The 22,477-nt window shown below is 40.7% G+C and overlaps 1 protein-coding gene across 3 annotated transcripts in view; it reads left to right on the top strand.

Annotated features, from left to right (window-relative positions):
- TLCD4 (TLC domain containing 4) overlaps window positions 1-22,477 on the top strand; it is a 78,325-nt gene that overhangs the window by 46,521 nt on the left and 9,327 nt on the right. For all 3 annotated transcript variants that reach the window (XM_073643244.1, XM_073643241.1, XM_073643243.1), the window contains exons 3-5: window positions 8,821-8,910; window positions 11,623-11,681; window positions 14,127-14,221. In XM_073643244.1, the coding sequence (XP_073499345.1) occupies window positions 8,821-8,910; window positions 11,623-11,681; window positions 14,127-14,221 (244 nt within the window). The remainder of the gene's footprint in view (window positions 1-8,820; window positions 8,911-11,622; window positions 11,682-14,126; window positions 14,222-22,477) is intronic.

Genomic DNA, 22,477 nt, shown 5'->3' with positions numbered 1-22,477 from the left:
CTTGGCAACCAAGCAAGTTAATGTGGCTCTTTGAGATGCAGAGCTGAACGGAAGGAGACCGTTGTATAGGAGATCCTGAAGCAAGCTTTCATACATTAAAATGCTAAGAAATGACACATTTCATAGCAACAACTTATTATTTTGTCATTTCTGTGCCTAAAGTTATTGCCTCAAATTGACTGGCTGTCTGATTGGAGATGCTGTTTTCCTGAAGCTTAACCAATGTCTTAATTAAATTCCCATTTATAAGAGTAAACCTCTCCATAGTCTCTTTTTCCGGATGACCTTTTTAATATATTATAATTAATACAGTATAATGCATTTAATTGAGCGCAGTTAGTATTACTTGCAGTAACATTTGTAGGATGTCTGGCATCCGGTTACCCAAGGTTCTTCTGGGAACTCATGTTTTATCTACAAGCTTAATTTTAACATTAGCAATAATTGTTAAAATACATCTCTGCTTCTAAGCTCAACAGCTTAGGCTAGGTTCACCTTTAATACAGTTATCTCCACTAACCACTACATCAAGGTTTCTGTCGGAATACCCAAAAACAGTATTCTGATAGGAGCCATTCACTTGAATGAAGCCAATGGAGTTGCTGTGGACACTGCCTGGCCTAAAAAAGACAAATACTACCAGGATGGAGTCAAGGCTGTGTCCACATTGACTCCATTGTTGGAAATAAATCTCGATGTAGTGCTCTGTGGAGATAGAACTCAATTAATGTGAACCTAGCCTTAGATGTTAATTGGCTGGTGTAGTGCCAAGATGGGCACAGTGATCCTGCATCACACATGCTACATCAGGACATCTCCCTAACTAAACTTAGAAGGATCAACGCATATTAAGACCTATCCCATAATTGCTGCTGCTTACCATATCAGACACCTACTGGGGCGCAGGTTTAGTCGAGCCTGAGGGTGCAAAGTGTACCGAAGCAGTGGCTGAGGTAGCATTAAGGTATTTGTCAAGTAAGAGGCAAAGGAGATGTTGCTTAGGTGAGCCGTTGGGTTTGGACAGCTTTACAAAAAAATCTACTGCCACAGTTTGTAAACTCAACAGTCTTTTTAAAGGGGTGGTCCGAAACTAACATTTATTTTAATCTTTTAATCCTAAATGTCTGTCTAATTTCATAATCTAATCTCTTTTCTATGTTAATTAAAAAGTCCCTGTTGTTCCGTCACTACTCTAACTGCTTTATTTTTATACCTACTTCCTGTTTGATGACGCTTTCTCCTTACAATGCGCATTGACAGTGCGCTCTCTTGACAGCTCGTCACTCCTCAGAGCCGATGAGGAAGCGCACTGTCACTTTGCACTAAAAAAGAATATTGCTCAGTGACACGGTTTCCATACATCAGAATTAACAACCAATGCATGCTCAGTAGAGCAGGGACTAGCTCAGCAGTGACCCAAGCACCTGCCCCCTGATGACTTCTCGTTTGAGTATCCCAGTATGGACTAGGGGCTTTCAAACAGTGTCATCAAACAGGAAGTAGGTAAAAAATAGCAGTTAGTGTAGTGATGGAACGATAGGGACTTTTTAATTGAAGTTCATTTGAAAAGAGTTAGATTATGACAGTATATAGCCAGAGGATTAAAACAAATATTAGTTTTGGATCACCCCTTTTAATTTTTCTCTGTAGAGGCAGTCGAGCATTGCAGTTACACTTTCTTAATATATATAAGGATATCGCTTACACTTTCATATTGTACACAATCGCAGTGGTTCAACTTCAGTATGGCACAATGCTTGAAGTTTTTAGTTGGAACAGTATATTGCAGGTGAGCTGTTTAGCATTGGGTTTCCCTTTATTGCTGTTACACCATAATGAATATTCCAATAAAAAGCTGTATCTATGTTTCTCTGCATTGTGAAGAGACTCTGATCTGGCCTAGCTTCATCATCAGCATTCAGGGAGACAGTCTATTCACCTGCCTTCTACTCCGAGTGCAGAAGGCAGTTTCTTACTGACCTACTTGTCCAAAGTATACTTACATTTCTCTGCCATCAAAGTAGTTGGACAGCGCTGTGCTGAAAGCTTCAGGTGCAGTCTTGTTACGCTATACAGATAGATAGCTAGCAAAGCCGAATAAAGACTTGCGTCCATCAAGTTCGACCCGTTAGTTCTGTAATTGCCAAAGTTGATCCAGAGGAGGGCAAAAACCCCAAATGATTTAGCCAATCTTCACCTGAGGAAAAATTCCCTCCCGACTCTGAAACCAGCAGTCAGAATAAATCCCTGTATCAACCTACTATTTTATTCTATTTTTAAGTATATGCTGAAATCTGCCTGGTATCTAGAAAAGCATCCAGTCCCCGCTTGAACTGGTTTAGTGAATCCGACATTACCGTCTCCTCACTCAGTGAATTCCATATTCTCACTGCTCTTACCGTAAAGAACCCCTTCCTATGCTGGTGCTGAAACCTTTTCTCTTCCAGTCTTAGTGAATGCCCTCTTGTTACCGTAATATCCCTCCTTTTGAACAAATCCCGGGCAAGGTCTCTATACTGTCCCCTAACATATTTGTACACATTTATTATGTCCCCCCTCAACCTTCTCTTTTCCAGGCTGAATAGTCCTAGTTTTGCCAACCTCTCTGGGTATTGCAGTCCCTCCATTCCCCTTATTAATTTTGTTGCCCTCCTTTGTACCTTTTCAAGCTCATTTATATCCTTTCTATATATTGGGGCCCATAACTGAGCACAGTATTCCAAGTGTGGTCTGACCAGAGCTTTGTACAGTGGAAGAACAATGTTCTCATCCTTTGCAGCTATACCTCTTCTGATACATCCCATTACCCTGTTGCCCTTACAGCAGCCGCCTGACTTTGGGCACTCCAATTTAGTTTGCTATCAATCAAGATGCCCAAGTCCTTCTCCATCTCTGAATTCCCCAATGGTTTCCCATTCAGTGAGTACTGGTGACTTCCATTTTTCCTTCCCATATGTATGACCTTACATTTCTCCTCGTTAAACCTCATTTGCCATTTAATGCTCCACCTACCCAGCTTATCCAAATCCCTCTGTAGGTCTTCACTATCCTCTTTTGTATTAATTGTTTTACATAACTTTGTGTCATCTGCAAATATTGATATTTTACTATTTATCCCGTTGACTATGTCGTTAATAAAGATATTAAATAACATTGGGCCTAGTACAGACCCCTGTGGTACCCCACTAGTGACGCTTACCCAATCTGAGTATATTCCATTTATAACCACCCTCTGCCTTCTATCCTTTAGCCAGTTAGCTACCCACTTGCAGACATTTTCCCCCAGCCCCATCATTCTCATTTTGTATACCAACCTATTATGTGGCACGCTATCGAACGCTTTTGAGAAGTCGAGATACACGACATCCACTGGTTCCCCCTGATCTACTCGAGAGCTAACCTCCTCGTAGAAGTCAATCAGGTTTGTTTGGCAGGAGCGATTCCTCATGAATCCATGTTGGTTCGGGGTTAATAGATTATTAGCATCAAGATACTCCGTAATTCCCTCATTAATAAAGCCTTCAAAAATTTTGCCCACAACGGACGTCAGACTCACCGGCCGATAGTTTCCGGTGTTAATTTTTGCTCCCTTTTTGAATATTGGCACTACATTCGCCTGTCGCCAATCAAGTGGCACAGACCCAGTCTCAATAGAGTCCTTCAATATAAGATATAACGGTCTGTCTATCACATTACTTAGTTCCCTTAGTACCCGTGGGTGTATGCCATCAGGTCCTGGTGATTTGTTTATTTTAATGTTACTGAGGCGTTTCTGTACCCCAGCTTGGGTTAGATTTGTCATACTTAGTGGAGGATTAAGCTTGTCACTTCTCATTTCGCCTTTTAGTTCTTTTTCCTTTGTGAAAGTTGACGAAAAAAATGTATTTAATAGATTAGCTTTATCCTCATCTTTCTCTATGATTTTGCCTTCATCACTTTTTATCGGTCCAATATTATTCGATTTAATCCTTTTACTATTTATATACGTAAAGAACAGTTTGGGATTTGATCTACTTTCCCTAGCAATACGTCTCTCTGTTTCCTCCTTTGCTATTTTTATTTGTTTTTTGCAGGTTCTCGTTTTTTCCTTGTAACACATTAGTGCCTCCTTACTGTTTTCCTGTTTTAATCTCTTGAATGCCTCTTTTTTGCTATTTAACGCCCCTTTTACGTTCTTGTTCAACCATATTGGTTTCCTCTTATTTCTGGCCCTTTTATTCCCATACGGTATATACCTCTCGCACTGAGTATTCAGAATTCTTTTGAAGGTTTCCCATTTACTATTCGTATTTCCTTGATTAAGAACTTTGTCCCAGTCTATAAGTTGAAGGTTTTCTTTCAGCTGATCAAACTTCGCCCTCCTAAAGTTTAATGTTTTTGTTGTTCCCTTATTGATAACCCTACTGAAGGGCATTTTGAAATTGATAATATTATGATCGCTATTACCTAGGTACCCCCCTATCTGTACCTCAGTTATTCTATCAGGCCTATTAGTCAATATTAAGTCCAACACGGCCTTCCCTCTCGTTGGTTCCTGCACTAGTTGGGAGAGATAATTATCCTTGATATTTGTCAAGAACCTTTTTCCTTTCTGCGATCTACAGGTTTCTGTTTCCCAGTCAATATCCGGGTAGTTGAAGTCCCCCATTACAATCACCTCATTATGTTTTGCTACTTTGTCTATTTGTCCTAATAGCAGTTTCTCATTCTCCTCTGTTATATTAGGTGGCTTATAGCAGACCCCCAGTAATATTTTATTATTATTTTTTGCCCCCTCTATCTCTACCCACATGGACTCGACCCCCTCTTCTCCCTCTCCTATATCTTCCCTTAGTCTGGGCTTTAGACGTGACCTTACATATAAGCAGACTCCTCAGCCCTTCCCCTGTTTCCGGTCCCTTCTAAATAAACTATAATCTGTTAAATTTACCGCCCAGTCGTAGCTATCGTCTAGCCAAGTCTCTGTTATACCTACGATGTCATACCTCTCCTCCGATATAAGCGCCCGCAGCTCATCCGCCTTATTGGTCAGGCTTCTTGCGTTGGTCAGCATGCAAGATAAAACTTTGGGGTTATTTAGCATCCTATTCTTCTCTAACGATCTAACTGTACTATCCCCACCCCCCTCTCCACCCTCATTATATTCACTTCTCCCCTTCCCCCTTGCTTGCCTCACATCCCACCTATTTCCTTGGTTTCCCCCCCCCCGTCTCTAGTTTAAAAACTCCTCCAACCTATTAGCCATCTTCTTCCCCAGCACCGCTGCACCCTCCCCATTGAGGTGCAGCCCGTCCCTACGGTAGAGCCTGTAGCCGACAGCGAAGTCGGCCCAGTTCTCCATGAACCCAAACCCTTCTGCCTTGCACCAACTCTTTAGCCACTTATTCACCTCCCTAACCTCCCGTTGGCGCTCCTGTGTGGCTCGCGGGATTGGTAGTATTTCTGAGAAAACTACCTTGGAGGTCCTTGCCCTAAGCTTCCTACCTAGATCCCTGAAATCATTTTTAAGGACCCTCCATCTACCACTCACTTTGTCATTGGTGCCAATGTGGACCATGACCGCTGGGTCTTCGCCAGCCCCACCCAGTAACCTGTCAACCCGATCCGCGATGTGCCGGACTCGAGCGCCAGGGAGGCAGCACACCGTTCGGCGATCCCGGTCTTTGTGACAGATTGCCCTGTCTGTCCCTCTAATAATAGAGTCACCCACTACCAGGACCTGTCTAGCCTGCCCTACACTTCCCCCCTCCCCCTCATTACTGGAGCATACACTCCCCCGGCGGTCAGAGGATCTGTCGTGCTCCAATAATGCCGGTTCTGAACCAGCCTTCCTATACTTCTTCCCTCTATCCCTTCTAACTGTTACCCAGCTCCCTGCCTGTTCAGCCTGCGCTTCCCCACTAAGCTCCACCCCCAGTGTTGACCCATTGAGTGTCTGCTCGGTGAGCAGCAAACTCCGCTCCATGTTGTCGATGCTCCTCAGTACCGCTATCTGAGCACTTAGAACCAGGATTTGGGCTTCCAAGTGCACGATATGCTCACATCTCTCGCAGCAGTATGGATCCCTGAGCGGTAGCTCAGGGAATGCATACATTGCGCAAGATGTACACTGCACGGCTCCGGCCAACATGGACGTCATTCTAAATATGGGGATACAGTCAGTATATATGTACAAGTACAAAACACAATTATTTATATATAGGTGTATGGACGGGGATCAATTAGGGATGTGCAAGTGTATCGATTAGATATCGGCGCGGGATCAGTTAAGTATGGACGGGGGATCAATTAAATATCAATTAAGTATGGACGGGGGATCAGCTGAGTGGGTCAGGTGGATTAATTAAGTATGGACGGTGTGTCAATTAACTATGGACTGGGATCAATAAGTATGGACTGGGGAAATAATTAATTGTGGACTAGGGAATCAATCAATTAATTATGGACAGGGGGTTTAATTAAATAGGATGGGGGGTAAAGCAAATAAATAGGTATGGACGGTGGGTCAATTAACTAAGGACTGGGGATCAATAAGTATCAATAATATCAATAAATATGGACTGGGGAAATAATTAATTGTGGTCTGGGGAATCAATCAATTAATTATGGACAGGGGTTAATTAAATATGGTGGGGGATAAGGCAAATAGATAGGGACTGGGGATGAGTAAAAGTGGACAAGGGGAATCTATTAAATAGGACAAGGGGGATCAATCAATTATGGGCTGGGGGGGTCAATCATTTAAATGTGGTCAGGGGGATCACTTTAATATGGACGGGGGGTGGTCGGGGATCAATTAAATGAGGACGGGGGGGTCAATTTAATGTGGTCAGAGGGATCAGTTAAATATGGACGGGGGTGTTCAGGGGAATCAATTTAAATATGGACGGGGGTGATCAATTAAATATGGACGGGGGGTAATCAATTAAATATGGACTAGGGAATACAATACAATTACAATACAGATACAAATACAATACAGTACAGTACACACTTGGGTTCAGTAGGGCCGCTTATCGCGGCCTCCTGCCCCTCACTCACCTCCTCTAGGGACGCTGCACGCTATCACAGCACGCTTGTCCCTCCGGTCGCCTCTTACCGGTCCTCCTGATCACCACCACCTGGCACCCTCCGCTGGCCGGCACTGCACGCTGCCACAGCGCTCTCTTGCGCTCGTCCCTCCGGTCGCCTCCTACTGGTCCTCCCGGTCCGCTCGGTCACCTCCGCCTGGCTCTCCTCCCTTCCCAGGAGCTCTCTCCACACACAGCACATCTCTTGCAGCACACGGCAGGCTCCGCTTCCACCACTTCCTGACTGAATATTTTTAATATTGCTCTTAGTTAACACCTCTCCTCCTTGTTTGGCTCTAATAGCATACTGCTCTAAAATGTCTCAAATATTCGTCCAGAATTTCACCTTTAGTGTTCTTTAAAGAGCTAACGGGATGATGTGGCTGCGCTCGCTTCCGCGTTAGGAGATGAGTTGGCCGGTGATGTCAAGCTTGCACACATTTGACAGCTTATGTGCACGAGTGGCAAGTATAGTGCTCCTGTGCTATGCTAATGAACATATCTGTAGATATGACATCTCTGGTTCCTCTCATCTCCCGATGCAGATGTGAGTACAGCTGGATCACCCCTTTAATACAACTGTCTGGTTTTAAAAGTTAGAATCAACATGAAAGGAGCATGTAAATGCTCATGAAATATATATCCAGAGACACACACCCCATATGCAAACTACCAACACGAGAATCAAATGGTGCTTATAAATCTCATAAAATGTAACTTTTATTGAAGTAATATATACAAAATAAAAACATGAATAAAGATTAAAACAGAGAAATCCCCAATGGAGGACCACATGAAAAATAGCATATACTATAAATGGGTATATGTATTAATTAATACAGTAGTTAACCTTCCCAGAGCAAAGTGCTGATGAGTTGACTACATATACTGCCAGAAAAAGACCGAGCTATCCAAAGTGCTGTGTGCAAAACATTCAAGTGAGAGTGTGTTCGCCCATTCTTTAAAGGTAACATGTGAATACCAATAAGAGATTTCCAGTATATAACACCCTAGTGGGGGGATAGGACTGTCTATGGGACAATATCAGTAGTAAAATACGTAAATATTATGATGTGGCAGATAAGAGAAGCGTGTGGTCCTGCCCCAACGCGCGTTTCACTCCATTGGGGATTTCTATATTTTACTTTTTATTCATGTTTTTATTTTGTGTTTATTACTTCAATAAAAGTTAATTTTATGAGATTTATGTGTACCATTTGGTTCTTGTGTTGGTAGTTTGGTAAACAGCACATTTAGAAGGCCACAACTTTTTTAACATGATCTATCAAATGAAAGATTGACGAGAAGAGAATTCTGTTAATACTAAGACGCCGATTCCTTAACACTGGCGTTTGCTGTAGTACGTTGCACAAAATTCATGAATAGGCACTCACCACTTACTGAATTCGGCACATCTTCTCAGTGGCGTATGCCTCGCCAAAAATGCTACTTCAATCTGGGTGTAAAAAAACGCCGGCACATTTGCTGACTTTTATGGCCTGACGTAGTTACACCCCGTCCTGCCTCTTCTTTGGCAGAGATGCTTCAAGCTGACATGAAGAGGCAGAGGTCCAAAATTTTTGCCCAACTCCGCATTGCACAAAAATTTTGCAGTTTTGATGAATCGGGCCCTAAAATTTTATTTTCATAGAAATAAAATAGGTCTGAAGAAATGTAGACAGTTTTGATCTCTGACTTGTATTTTTGTGAAGATATTCAGTGGTTCCTTTCTATCTCTTCATCTCCCCAGGACTGTGTCCACATTCCATGCAGTGGTGGTCGGATGCTTCTGCCTGTACATCTTAGTGTATGATGACGCCGTCAATATTGATCCAGTGTGGTAAGTAGTTTCTGACTTTTATACATTTCTTAGTGTAGGTTGTCTAAATGCCCAACGTATCAAAAAAGCGTTATTTTTCTCTAAGTGTGCACATAATGTCTATAGACAGCAAATATGGTGTTTCCTGTTATTTGAAAGTTTTCACTGGGGATGTGTACTTTTCCCTGTATAAGTTATTATCAGATAACTTTTGTTTAGTCCTAGTGGATGTTAATTCATTAGGTTCCAAATACTTTGCTAATATTTTGCCAATGGAGAAGAGAAATTTAAAAACAAACAAAAATGTTTTATTCCTCTCTACAGCCACTAAGACATCGTGTGTCCAGATAGAAATTTTGGTTAAGGGTCCTCTTTAAAGGACCTAAACCTCTAGGGTTCCTTAATCAAAGAGCCTGTTCCTATGCTCTAAGTTCAGATCACATAAGGACACAGTCTGTAAATTGATATTCTGGGGGCTCAAAAATATCAGTGCTCCGTGGATCTTGACCAAGTGACTTACATTGCGGAGATTGTGTATTTGACCCAAATCTTAACACAACTTTTTCATCATAAATTTAGAAACTTAGCTGGCCAATCTCTTGAAATAAGTAAGGACCAAAACTTGCTTCTGCAGGTCTGGCCATTAAGGACATATTTCAGGTTCTTTATGTCTGATTATGGACACAGTATGCAACATAAATAAATAAATCTCACTGTTCATCAGAACCACAGTTGGCGCTGGCACTCTACAGGTTTTGCAATATGGGCGCACAAAAGTGCTTTTATTACAGCTGTTTAGAAGTGGCCTTAGGGTATGTTCAGACACCGCAAACATTTTCCACTAAAAGGCATGCTGCCAATACTCGAAGCCACAGCATTGCCTCAATGCCGTAATGGAAAAATCTTGTAAGTGTAAATGTATAACTTTGTTGTGGACTTTCAAAGCGCAAATCGCTCAGAAAAAAATGGCAGACAATTTGTTACATCTGAATGTGACCTGATGTGTACATTAGACTCAGCTGAGCATGGTGGGTGCTGATTCTTGGATCAGTTGGGTCTATCTCTGCTTTACTGCAGGAAAATAAATATTACATTCTGTCCCATGCAAATGAATGCACTGGCCATTGATAATATATACAGTGGGGAAAATAAGTATTTGATACACTGCCGATTTTGCATGTTTTCCCACCTATAAAGAATGAAGAGGTCTGTAATTTTTATTGTGGGTACACTTCACCTGTGGGGGACAGTTAGTTAATTTGCATTTTATGGCATGAAATAAGTATTTGATCAGCTACCAACCAGCAAGAATTCTGGCTCTCACAGACCTGGTAGTTTTTCTTTAAGAAGCAAAATCGGCAGTGTACCAAATACTTATTTTCCCCACTGTAGATATATAGTGTGTGTAAAGTACAAAGTTGCTAATTTGTATTTTTTAATACCGATTGATGAGTTTTTTTTTTTTTTTGCAAATACATGTAACACAAAACCTGATTTGAATAATAGATCATTTTGGGACGATGATGATTCCATTTAAAGAGTAGCTAAACTTTTGCATATTTTTATATGTTGTACCCTATGGACCCCGATTCATCAAAGTATTTACGCCAGAAATCTGTTGTAAAACAAAGTCGCAAAATTTTATCGCAATGCGCCGTTGCGCAAACACTTCGTACCTTTTGACATTTTCACATTAATTTCGTCCAGCTCTGCCAAAACGGGAAGAGCATGGATGGGATGGGACGTGACGACACCTGCTCGTCTAATTCATGACGACTTGCGATTACATTACACCACAAATCTTATTCCAGTATCTGACCGGAGTAAGATTTGAAATGAAATGGCTCAAGGAGGGGCACGCCACTTTTAAGACGCACCTTAATGAATCGGCACCTAAATCATGCCAGCGCATCAAAACTGGCGTGAACAACACCTGACATTATGAATGGGGACCTATGACTTTCTATTGGCTTTGTACTCTTCTCTGTGCACACTCTCAGGCTGGAGCTCTGTTCTGCTGCCTCCTGAGCTGCGCATGTCTGATAGGTCTTTTGAGCAATCGGTGGGGTTTTCAGGTCCCGAACACCCACCGATCTCCACAGAATTAAAGGGCCGACAACATATCAAATATTCAATAGAAGAAAGAGACGCTGTCTCTACTGATTTTTTTCCAAGTGGACTCCTTGGGACTTCTTTAACGGTGCATCCATCTTTTGGGCCTGTGTGCCCTCTGTAATTGTTCAACTTTGGAGTGCTGCGAACGACCTTTATTTTTATAACATATCAAATATTGTCTAAAAATTTAATTACACTTTAAAGTTATACCTCTCCTCCCCAAGGACTTTAATCCATATTTGGTATGAGAAAAAAGTTTGAGGGACAACATCAAAACTGGAACTGGGTCTTCTAATAATCATCTAATAGAACAAAATGATAAAATCTTAAATTTTCTTGAGTCACAGATGTATTTCATAGTCTAACAAGCCACAGGCATTTCTATACTATAGCTCAGTAGTTGGCTAGTATTATATATCCAGCTCTATATATAGAGATAGACTGTGTACATCATTTAGTGATATATGAGTGTTGTGTGTCAGTGGCCAGCATTACTGTCAATGTAAATGCCTTCTCACTCTATAAACCATGTGGTGTTGCATGTTTCTCCTTCGGTTGATGTCTGGAAATGTATAGATACTATATTGGGTGCATAACTAGCTGTAATTTATTTTCCAGGGGAGATCCCTTTATGGTGAAGTTGAATGTTGCAATAACTTCAGGCTACCTCATCTCAGGTAACGGACGTCTGGGGAGACATGGATAAACCATTGCCAGGTCATTCCTGTCTACAGGTTATAGGGCTATGCTACCAGTGGTCTGTCGTTTTGTATGCAATGGGTGCCATTTCAAATACTGCTGACCGTCAGGAAATTAGTCTGAGAAAAGTAAAGTTGATCGGCCATCTAAAAAATAGATAAAATCTTCAAATTGTATTCATTTTTTTCCATAAGTATGCAAATTGTCTCTTTAGAGGGGCAGAGTACTAGAACTCTACTGCCACCTATAGGAGTAAGTAGCAATCCTAAAAGTCAATATCGACTCTCTAGCAAGCCTTGTCCTAAGTCATGTGACAAGGCTCATTAGAGAGTCGATGTAGGAAATAGCAATCCTAAAAGTCAATATCTACTCTCTAGCGAGCCTTGTCCTAAGTCATGTGACAAGGCTCGTTAGAGCGTCGATATGGACTTTTAGGATTGCTACTTCCTATAGGTGGCACTGGAGTTCTAGTCCTCTTCCGCTCTGAAGAGATAATTTGCATATTTCCCAGAGGAGCTGTGCGGCTTAAAAGTCTCCTCACCTTGGCATGTCAGGCTTGACATGTCACTCTTAAAAATCCACATGCTGGTGATAGGAAAAAAAACACTGACGCGTTTCTGGCTCTGTTTATGCACTTAGAGAATGTATTATCTATGACTAAGACTGGGGCGCACACAGAACCAGAAACGCGTCAGAGTGTTTTTTTCATCACCAGCATGTGGATTTTAATTGCTTGATACTTATGCAATAAATCTATTTTCTGGATGTGCCAATCAACTTTACCTTTCTTGGAATAATCACATAATAAATGCACAGTTACTATATGTAGTAATGCTAGACAGATCCGGGCTACACCTCTTCATGGCACCCAGTTAGAAATTAGTGATGAATATTGGAGTGAAGCTGTCCACATCTAGGTACCGTGTGCGCATTCTCCCTTCTTTTTGCCATTTAAGATGGACAATCCTATGATATGATACCAATACAGTAGCAATAATAAGTCAATAGAGCAGTGTGGAGTCCAGGTTTTCTTTATCTTACTACCATTGCAATGGTTGTTACTGATTTATGTATTGCAGAAATAAAAGGCAATTAAGTGAGAAATTGTTCACATCTCATCGGCGGTATACATTGCAAGTCTTCTCCAACTATAACTCAGAAAGCTCTTAAAGGGTGCCACTGTACAGACATACAAAATCGTATCTTTTCCATTGGCCACAATGATTAAAAAATAAAGTCTGCAGTATGTACTTTCTTATACATTAAAGAAAAGGTATGCCAACAGAGGCATAAAGTTTAATAGGTGCCTACTGCAATGTTTGGCAAATGTGCAGGGAAGTCTTCGAGCAGTTACATTGGGTGTGTTCATATACGGGGATGTAAAAGGAGTCTTACCTATTCAGATCTGTATGGTCTTCAATAGGAAGTATATAAGGCTCTGTTTGTATATGAAGTGAACCGTACTACATGGCTCATCAGGGGGCAACAAAAAGCAGAGGTGCATATACAGCCACAGAAGTAAATGAAAGTGGTTGTCCGGGACTTTTGCATTGATCGCCTATTCCTATTGATTTGAATTTGGGGCGGATGTGTAGTACTCTACTATGGCCATTTGATGGAGCTGTGCGGCTGCGTAGCTGAGCACTTTCAGCCGCCAGTATTGGAACCAGTTGATCGATGGGGGTGCTGTTTGTCACCCCCCCACCAGTCAGATATGGATAACCTATCCTTCGTGCAGACCATCAATGTAACAGTCCTGGACAACCCCTTTTTAAGGATCAGGACAATTATTAGGTTTCATTATACATTTTTCAACATTAGGCTGTTAGTTTCTCCGCTTATTTCTGGGTGTGGAATGAGATTAAGAACCCGTCAGTAAGCTCTTTGTGACAGAGTTGCGAACTCTTATGTCATTTACGGAGCTCGATTACATCAAAGGAGACCTGAACATTCATGAAGTCATAAATCAGCTGAAAGATCTCAGTACAAGACCTATAAAAGCGTTACAAATTCTCTGTCACAAGGAGCTCACTGACGGGTTCTTAATTAATCTCATTCTGCAGCCAGCAATAGACTCTCAAAAAAAGAATACAGATGCTAAAGAAAGCAAATGGTGCCAAATTTGTAATGGAAACCAATTGCAAAATACTATTTTTTTTATCCCAAAATACATCCATTTAAGTAAAAAACAAATGCCCCAAAGGTATCCATATCCTATTAAGTGTCTGTTTTTATGACGCCTCAACTACTTACTTTGAGAATTACTGTACTATACTACACCACGTATATTAATAGTTTCTTGACTTGTTCTTTAATGACCAGGCATTATTGGTTACAATATTCAGCCCCATCTACTCGCTGCCACCTCTTTTAGGTTCCTGTCCATTGCAGATTGTAAGTCATTCTGGCTTTTTCTCTTGCAGACTTGTTACTGATTATTTGTTACTGGAAGGCGATTGGGGATAAGTATTTTGTGACGCATCATGTGGCAGCTCTATATGCTTACTACTATGTACTGGTGAGTGCCATATTAACTTATACTGCAGTAGTACCAGCAGACAAGTTGGAAAAGCTTGGCCACAAATGAACTTTCAAGGCAATATGATCTAATTGAATGAGAGATCAGCATTACTTAAGAGGGTATAATGCCATGTAATACCTTTAATCCTAATTAGTGCACCAAAGGATTAAAACACTTTATAAATCTGTGTTCATTGGAACAACACCATTTGGAGTTTTGATGTCAATCATGAAGTCATTTTGCTAAATAACTCTTAATCTTGAAAGGGAAGACGATGTACCCTTGAAGCTCATTTTTTGGCCAATCTATTATGTACATGGCTGGAGTTATCTTCCCTCTTCTGCCAGGTAGGTCCTGCAATGACTTGTATAGCAATTCATGTTGGGTCCTGCTGGCAGTGAAGGAAATCTGTTTGCACGGAATGCTGAATATTTCTTTCTGTCTTCTGTTCAGTAAGGTAATGCATGTCTGACTGCATGATAATCTTGTATTGAGGTTGGAAAGGAAAGTTTCAATGCATGTTTTTTTTAGACTGTGAAGTAGAGAAAGTTTTTGTGAAACCTACATGTGCATGTGCTAGTAGACGTAGTAATAGCCATAAGTGGTGCCAGGCTTGCATGTGCCAAGTCCTCAAATGTAGAATATTGTATATATGACAAATATATATTTGTGTTTTTTTTTGTATTTTATGTTTTTGGAAAATAGCAGCCAAGGAGGTATCAAATGTACAGTTATTGCACCAATATTCTCCTCCAATATGCCATAATTAAATACTACTAATAATGTACAGTTGTGTCCACTACTCGAACAACCCCTTCTCATTATCTATATTTCCCCCATGTAAAATAATAACAGCTATACTTGACCCTGGGAGAGCAGGCACTGTTCCAGTCTGATTGGCGTCTGATTTCCTGGGGCTCCCGAGACATTGTGTCATGCGAGCCCTGCAGCCAATGTCATGCGAGCCCTGCAGCCAATGTTATGCGAGCCCTGCAGCCAGTGTCATGCGAGCCCCAGGAGAGCAGGTGCCGATATCGAACCCCAGGAGAGCAGGTGCCGATATCACTGGAATGGCGCCCTCACTGGAGGTGAGTATCGCTGTTATTATTTTACTTTGGGGAAATATAGTGATTGAGGAGGGATTGTCTTAGTAGTGGGCATTCCCTTTTAATGCAGGTTTCAATGTCTTGCATCTGTATCCTATATTTAGATTTTAGCCAGGACTTGTTAGAAATAGATGTATGTAGTGCCAAAACAAATTCTTTAGTAAGGTATTTAAAGGGATTGTCCAATTAAAACAAGTTATCACCTATCTTCAGAAGAATAGGTGTTAACTTGCTAATTGGTGGGGGGCTTGCGCCGATTGGGACATTTTTTTTCTCTGTTACAAAAAGGTACAGCAGATTGAACTGATGCTCAAATTCATTCTCTATGGAACTGTTGGAAGAAGCCGAGCGCAGCCTCATAGAAAATGAATGCAGCAGCGCTCAAGCATGCGCAATGCTGCTCCTTTCTGACTGAGATAACATGTCCCCGTTCTGGCGATCAGTGCGGGTCCTAATGATCGGACTCTCACCAATCTAGTAGATGGGTGATATCTTCTTTTCCACAAACAACCCTTTTAAAGAGGTTGTCCACTACTTTTACATTGATGGCCCCTTCATTAGGATAGGTCATCAATGCCTGATCGGCCGGGGTCCGACAGCCAGCACATCCGCTGATCAGCCGCTGTCGGCGGCCTCCAGCCGGAAATAATCACTCGCCGAACTGCTCAGTCTACTTTTAGTGGCCACTGCAGGATACTGCACATCCGCCTCCTATTGATTTGAATAGGAGGCGGATGTGTAGTACCAAGCCCTGGCGACTACCAGAAGACTGAGCAGCTCCGCAAGTGAGTAATTCCGGCCGGCGGCTGCCAACACCGGTAACAGCTGATCAGCGTGGGTGCTGGGTGTCTTACCCCGGACAATCAGACATTGATGACCTATCCTAAGAAAGGGGTCATCAATGTAAAAGTAGCGGACAACCTCTTTAATGCCATCTTTGATTGTTTTATGACTGTGTTGATGTCAAGACAACAGTGTAGTAAGATAAAATGATGAAAGTGAGACTATGCTAAATAGAAGAATGACATATTGAAATAATGCAATATATCCACAGCAAAGAGCTTTTTATTATAATTGTTCTATATCAGATAATTGCATCAGAGTAGGGTCACAGTGCACAGCCCCGTTGTCACAGTCACAGCTGTCATGTAGATTATAGAAAAACTACTATATATTCACATAATATTGCTAATGGTCAAGTGCTTTGGCAACAAAATAAAACAAAAGGTATGTTCACATCGTGTTATTTTATATGGATTTTGAAGCAGACCGCTTTAAAATCCACATCAAAGAGTATATGAAGTAGTATTTGATGTGGATCAGCTGCAAAATCCATGTCAAAAACCTCTGGGGGGTTGAAATGATGAAGGAGAAGTAGCCAGCACCGACAAGCCATCTACTTTTTTAAAATTTATATTTGACAAGATCCATGGAAGACAAAAGTGAAAGCAAAGATGGAAATGGAGTGAGAAAAAAAAACCAAGTATGCATGAGGCTTAAGAAATATCAGAGACATTACATCTATTTAAGTGTAGAATGCTGGCGCCATATACAGCCAGTATTTTGTGAATGGGCCATTGTACTAATGACGGTCAACAGGAAAGCTAAGGCAAGAACGCCATTCACAAAATACATGACTATGATTCCTCCGACTCTTTTTAATGCCCCTGGATTTATTCCTGCTTATAGAAACGCTGATAGTAAGGACTTTCCCTACTGCAATTCTCTTATATAACAGTTAAAGATTGTGACTTTTTGAATACTCTTATAAACTTCAGTTTTATCCTACATTTTTCTATTAGTTTTATATGGTACTAATACTTCCATAGTGCACATTTTAAAAGCAAATATATAAATATCAGTTTAGTAAAAATGTTGTGTATTTATCTAGAAACAGTGCCACTCTTGTCTAATGGTTGTATTTGGTATTGCAGCTCAAAAACTATATACTTCAATGGATATAAAGTGCATTACCAGACGGCCCATGGAGAAGAGTGCTGTGGTTTCTGAAAGAAAAAAGCAAACCCTTTTTTTCTAATGTGTGTGCTGTTCTAATGCAGATGAGATCTTGGGTACCGCATGATTTATGTGTTTCATGCATAGTCTATGTATTCTGCAGAACGGTCTCCAGGTTTATGTGGGCCCTTAGGCTACAGAGTCTTAGTCAGCCCTTCTTCGCTTTTGATTTTTTTTTTCTCCTCACTTTCCAAGAACTAATAACTTTTTTTTTAACTTTTCGGTTGATAGAGTCAAGACCTTTCTGATGTTTTTATTCCATATATATTTGGGAAGCAAAATTAACTAAAAACAGCAATTCTGCCATTTTGTCATTTTTGTTTTCCACTTTGGTGTTCACCTTATGAGATAAATATTATGATATTTTATAAATTCCGACGGTCCAATATAATTTTACTTTTTTTGATTTTATGGGAAAAGTGCAGAGATTTGAACATCCCCAGCATTTACCCATGTTAGCTGGAGTATAACGCTAGCCCTGCTTTCAGTATCAGTGTATCAATTGCCAGAGGACTTTTAATCTACATTGTAGAATTCCAACAGATATGAGAATAATTACATGTTAATCAGTTACAATTTAAATGTGACCTCTCCATTCATGTTTGCATTTAGTTTAGTCATTATCAACCATCCAAGTGTGTGGTATGAGTGTATCATTATTTCCATCCATCCATTAGTTTCATCTTGATATGATAATGTTTGTGTGAGTTGTATGTTAACTGTTGTGGGTGTCCTTTTATGATTCATGCATGGTTGTTGGTACACTAATGACTCATTTAGATTATTATTATTTATTATTATAGCGCAATTTATTCCATGGCGCTTTACATGTGAAAAGAGGTATACATAATAAAAAGCAAGTACAATAATCATGAACAATAGAAATCACTGACTGGTACAGAAGAAGGACCCTGCCCACGAGGGCTCACAATCTACAAGATAAGTAGATAATCCGCGAATGAGCACTCATTTCTTATCATCGGCCTCTGTAATCATGCTGGCTATCACCTGACAAACGAACAAAGTGCTTTCTCGTCGGCTGATCAGATCATTGCCAGTAAAAATAATAATCGGAGATACATTGCCCCCTATAAACGGGGGATGTGCTGCCTATGACATGAAGCTGTATGGGGACAGAACAATTGTATTATTGATCGTTCTGTCCCCATCGACCCTTCTGTAAACAAGCTCTGATGGACTTTTATGTAGTCGATCGTCGCTTGATAAGGTGCAATGACAGCGCGTCTAACTACACCATTAATGTAGTGACCAATTGTTTTCTAAACCTAGAGTCTGAGCACTATTATTAGATCCATAAGTTACTGCTGATAGCTACCAATGCAGCAGAGCTTTTTTGCAGAAAGCCTGAAGAGAGACCCTTTAAATATAGATGAGCAGATTGCTTTGCACAACCCTGGTCCACAGTCCAAGTTAGTGCTCTCTGGCCGTGGACAGGAGCTGAGCGAATTTCCTGAGCTTTAGGATTCCCCTGCATGGCGTTTGATTCGCCGGCCTGGCGTGACGTCTTCTGTGTGGCGCACGGGTGACATCTCGCGAGCACTGACCTCAACCGTGGTTGCGTGAAGTGATCTTCTCAGCTCTACCACCAAATTGTCCCTATAATATCCAAATGCCCGAGTAAAACGAATAGACTGGGATTTTCCTGTATCGACAGCTGTTTTACAGAGGGTTTCCAAACTTAAAATCTCTTCTTTTTTTTTAAATCTTTCTTGGTTATATCAGCTTCTAGGAAACTCAATATGACTCCCATAAGCTTTTCAAAAGGTCTTCTAGTTCAGTAAATCCCCATAAAATAAATAATAGACAGCTGTTGTCTGATCAATAGTTTAGCCACTCGTTCAGCTGGGAGCGATCTCTCCTGATTCCTCCATCCTTTTCCAAGAGCTCCTCTGTTCTCCTAGAGAGAGCCGCTGCCATGCTTCTCTGGTACCAGTTTATTTCACAGAGAGCAAAAGAATTGGCAGTCCGAAATGAGAGGGAGAGTGGGGAGGCCTTCATACTCATTAGACTGACCACTGAGCCACCAATGTTGGTGGGTTTGGACGACGTTGGTCTAATGTGTATGGGGAGAAGGTTATACAATGATACTGGACAGGGCGATCACTGGATCGACTGTCAGTCTAATGTGCATGAGGGCCTGCCCACTATCACCCAACAGAGAGATAGGGGACTGGCCTGTCCGATTTTTCACTGCCAATACTTTTATTTTCTGTGAGATAAGCCGGCACCAGAGGAGTCCATAGGAGTGCTTGATATAGTCGAGCGTTCTTGTGATGGAGGAGTCGGGAGAGAAAGCTATAAACCAAAACATTCAACCGACAGCTTTATTGTTTCTGATCTAGAAAACTCAGCGGTAAGATTGTGGGAGTCGTATTGATTTTCCTAGAAGCTGATATAACCAAGAAAGAGCTCAATTGAATGTCTTAATTTTAAATTTTGCTTTTTAAAATTGTTGTTCAACCCAGGACAAACCCTGTCTATTTGCTATATTAAGGCATTTGAATATCATTGGATTATTTAGTGGACATTTTGCTCATCATTGTGCGGCTACCTAGGCAAAGAGTTTCTACAAGACTGACAATTAGTTTAAAAGAATTTCCAAGGTGGTCGCCACTCTTGAGACTCTGTGGTACATGAAACCTTACTGGAAGTCTTTGGTGGGGCCCAGGAGATTTGTAGACTTTTCTGGGTGTCCAGGAAGTATTTTGTTTTCCTAGGAGCCTCCTAGACACTCTAGAAGTAGTGGACAGTATAGTATGCCTTGCATAAATGAGTGATGAATTCCTTTTATTGGTTGATGGCTTGAATGCGTGGTTATATGTCTCCTACTACCTGCAACTAATTTCCTCACACTTTGTACTCAATCCTTAATATGACAACACTTTGTCATTCACTTCTTAATATTCAGCATCAACACTTGTATAATAAGCCAGTTACTGACTTGTCTGTGTGTAGTACTAATAGTATAAGCCAAGCTGTCTCTGTGTTTGACCATGATATGGATTTACCAGTATGTAAGAGTACTGGTATAAAGACTGTTCATATCTGTTGCGTTGGAGTCTCCTCTTGATTTTTAGGCAACTGTTTGATCATGGACCAGTAAGTACGTCTTGTTAGCGTACAGATCACCAACATGTCAGCTGTCATTGATGTTCTACGTGGGTAAGAACAATGGGGGGGTTCATTTACAGAACGGTCGGAAAGCCACAGTTTTATCACATAAGTGTAATGTTCAGCAACCTGTCGTGAAAGTGCAACTCTCGACATGCCCTGCCAATTGTTAGGTCATCCACGGTGTAAGTTGTCCATTTTAGGGTATTGGCACCCAAAACATAAAAATGCCATCTTAGGAAAAAAGCAGCTAAAGCAATTTATGACAGAAAAATGACAACATGATAACAAACACTTGCATAACTATTAAGCACTTCTGTGGAAATGGCAGCCGTAGAAGCCACAACAATTCCATTAGTATTAAAGAATTAAAAAGACCTTTAAATAGACCATAGAATACAAAGCTGTCCCAAGTAACTAAAAATCCTACACAATAACAGGAGTGAAACAGCCAAAAAAATGAATTAAAAATGTAATTTTATTGAAAACACATAATGAGTGAGAGAGAGGGAGTGAGTTCTGGTACCCAAACTGAACTTTGGACTAAACCCAACAAATCAGAACATCCAGGGGTCCGATTATCCCTATTATAGATGATCAAGCATGCTTGTTGCTCGAGATTTACGAGCATGCTCTGGCGATTACCTATTATCTTCAGCCTCCTCGGGGGTTAAGCCTTCGTCGCTCCGTGAAGCGCCCGAGCATGCTCGTAAATCTCGAGCAACGAGCATGCTCGATCATCACTAATCGCTACACATAGTACAAGGTATGAAAACAAGTTTAAAAGGAGATGTTAAAACAGGTAGACTCTACTCTGTGTGACTATACAAATGGACTAATTGCTGCCAGTCAAGAAACATATACTGTATGTCAAACCTTGCCATATTCACTATTAGAATCCAATGAGCAAATGTGAAAAACAAGATCATATAATGAAGTTGGTATCTAAGCAATCACCATCAAATAACATATTTGAAAATTTAGCCTAAATGGCTCAAAAACCGTATCCTACAAATTGTGACCTATAAAGCAGATACCATATCACAAAAAACAATGAAACCTGAGTAATCCAGTGAGATACATACAAGCGTATAAAAATGAATGAACAGTGTCACTTAGATACTATACACAAAATGTCTATATAAAGATCTGACCCCCTCGGAAGAAGCTGAACGTGGAACGAGCGTCAGGCGTGTTCTTCTGGCTGGACATCCACACTGATTTGCGTCATTGACGTTTACTTTTGATGAGGAACCTTTTTGCCAATATTTTTTTATGTACCCACCTGCATTTAAGTCCCATAATGTATGCACAGAGCTCACAGGAGACATCCAGGAATCTAAATGCAGGTGGGTACATAAAAAGAAATATTGTCAAAAAGGTTCCTCATCAAAAGTAAAGGTAAATGAGGCAAACCAGTGTGGATGTCCAGCCAGAAGAACACGCCTGACGCTCGTTCCACGTTCAGCTTCTTCCGATGGGGTCAGATCTATAGAGACATTTTGTCTATAGTATCTATCAAAGTGACACTGTTCATTCATTTTTATATGCATGTATCTCACTGGATTTACTCTGGTTTCATCGTCTTTTGTGATCTGGTATCTGCTTTATACAGTATGTCCTAATTTATAGGATGCTGTTTTTGAGCCATTTAGGCTAAATTCTCAAATCTGTCATATGATAGTGATTGCTCATACTTCATTGTATGATCTTGTTTTTTACATTTGTTTATTGGATTTTATTATTGAATACGGCAAGGTTTGATATATACAGTACAGTATGTATCTTGACTGGCAGGAATTAGTACATTTGTATAGGCACACAGAGTGGAGTCCATCTCTGTTTTAACATCTCCTTTTTAAACTTTTTTCTTACCTTGTATTATGTGTTTTCTCAATAATATTACATTTTTGGCTGTTTCACTCCTGTTATTGTGTAGGATTTTATAGTATTAAAGAACTGTGGCTCTTGATTTACAAATGTATGTCCAATAAATGTT

Source organism: Phyllobates terribilis, unplaced genomic scaffold, assembly GCF_046119375.1.
Source record: "Phyllobates terribilis strain yellow unplaced genomic scaffold, ASM4611937v1 Scaffold_8__6_contigs__length_399053987, whole genome shotgun sequence".
In the NCBI taxonomy this organism is placed as follows: domain Eukaryota; kingdom Metazoa; phylum Chordata; class Amphibia; order Anura; family Dendrobatidae; genus Phyllobates; species Phyllobates terribilis.
The sequence above is the reverse complement of the archived record's forward strand: the minus strand, read 5'-3'. Positions and strand labels throughout refer to the sequence as shown.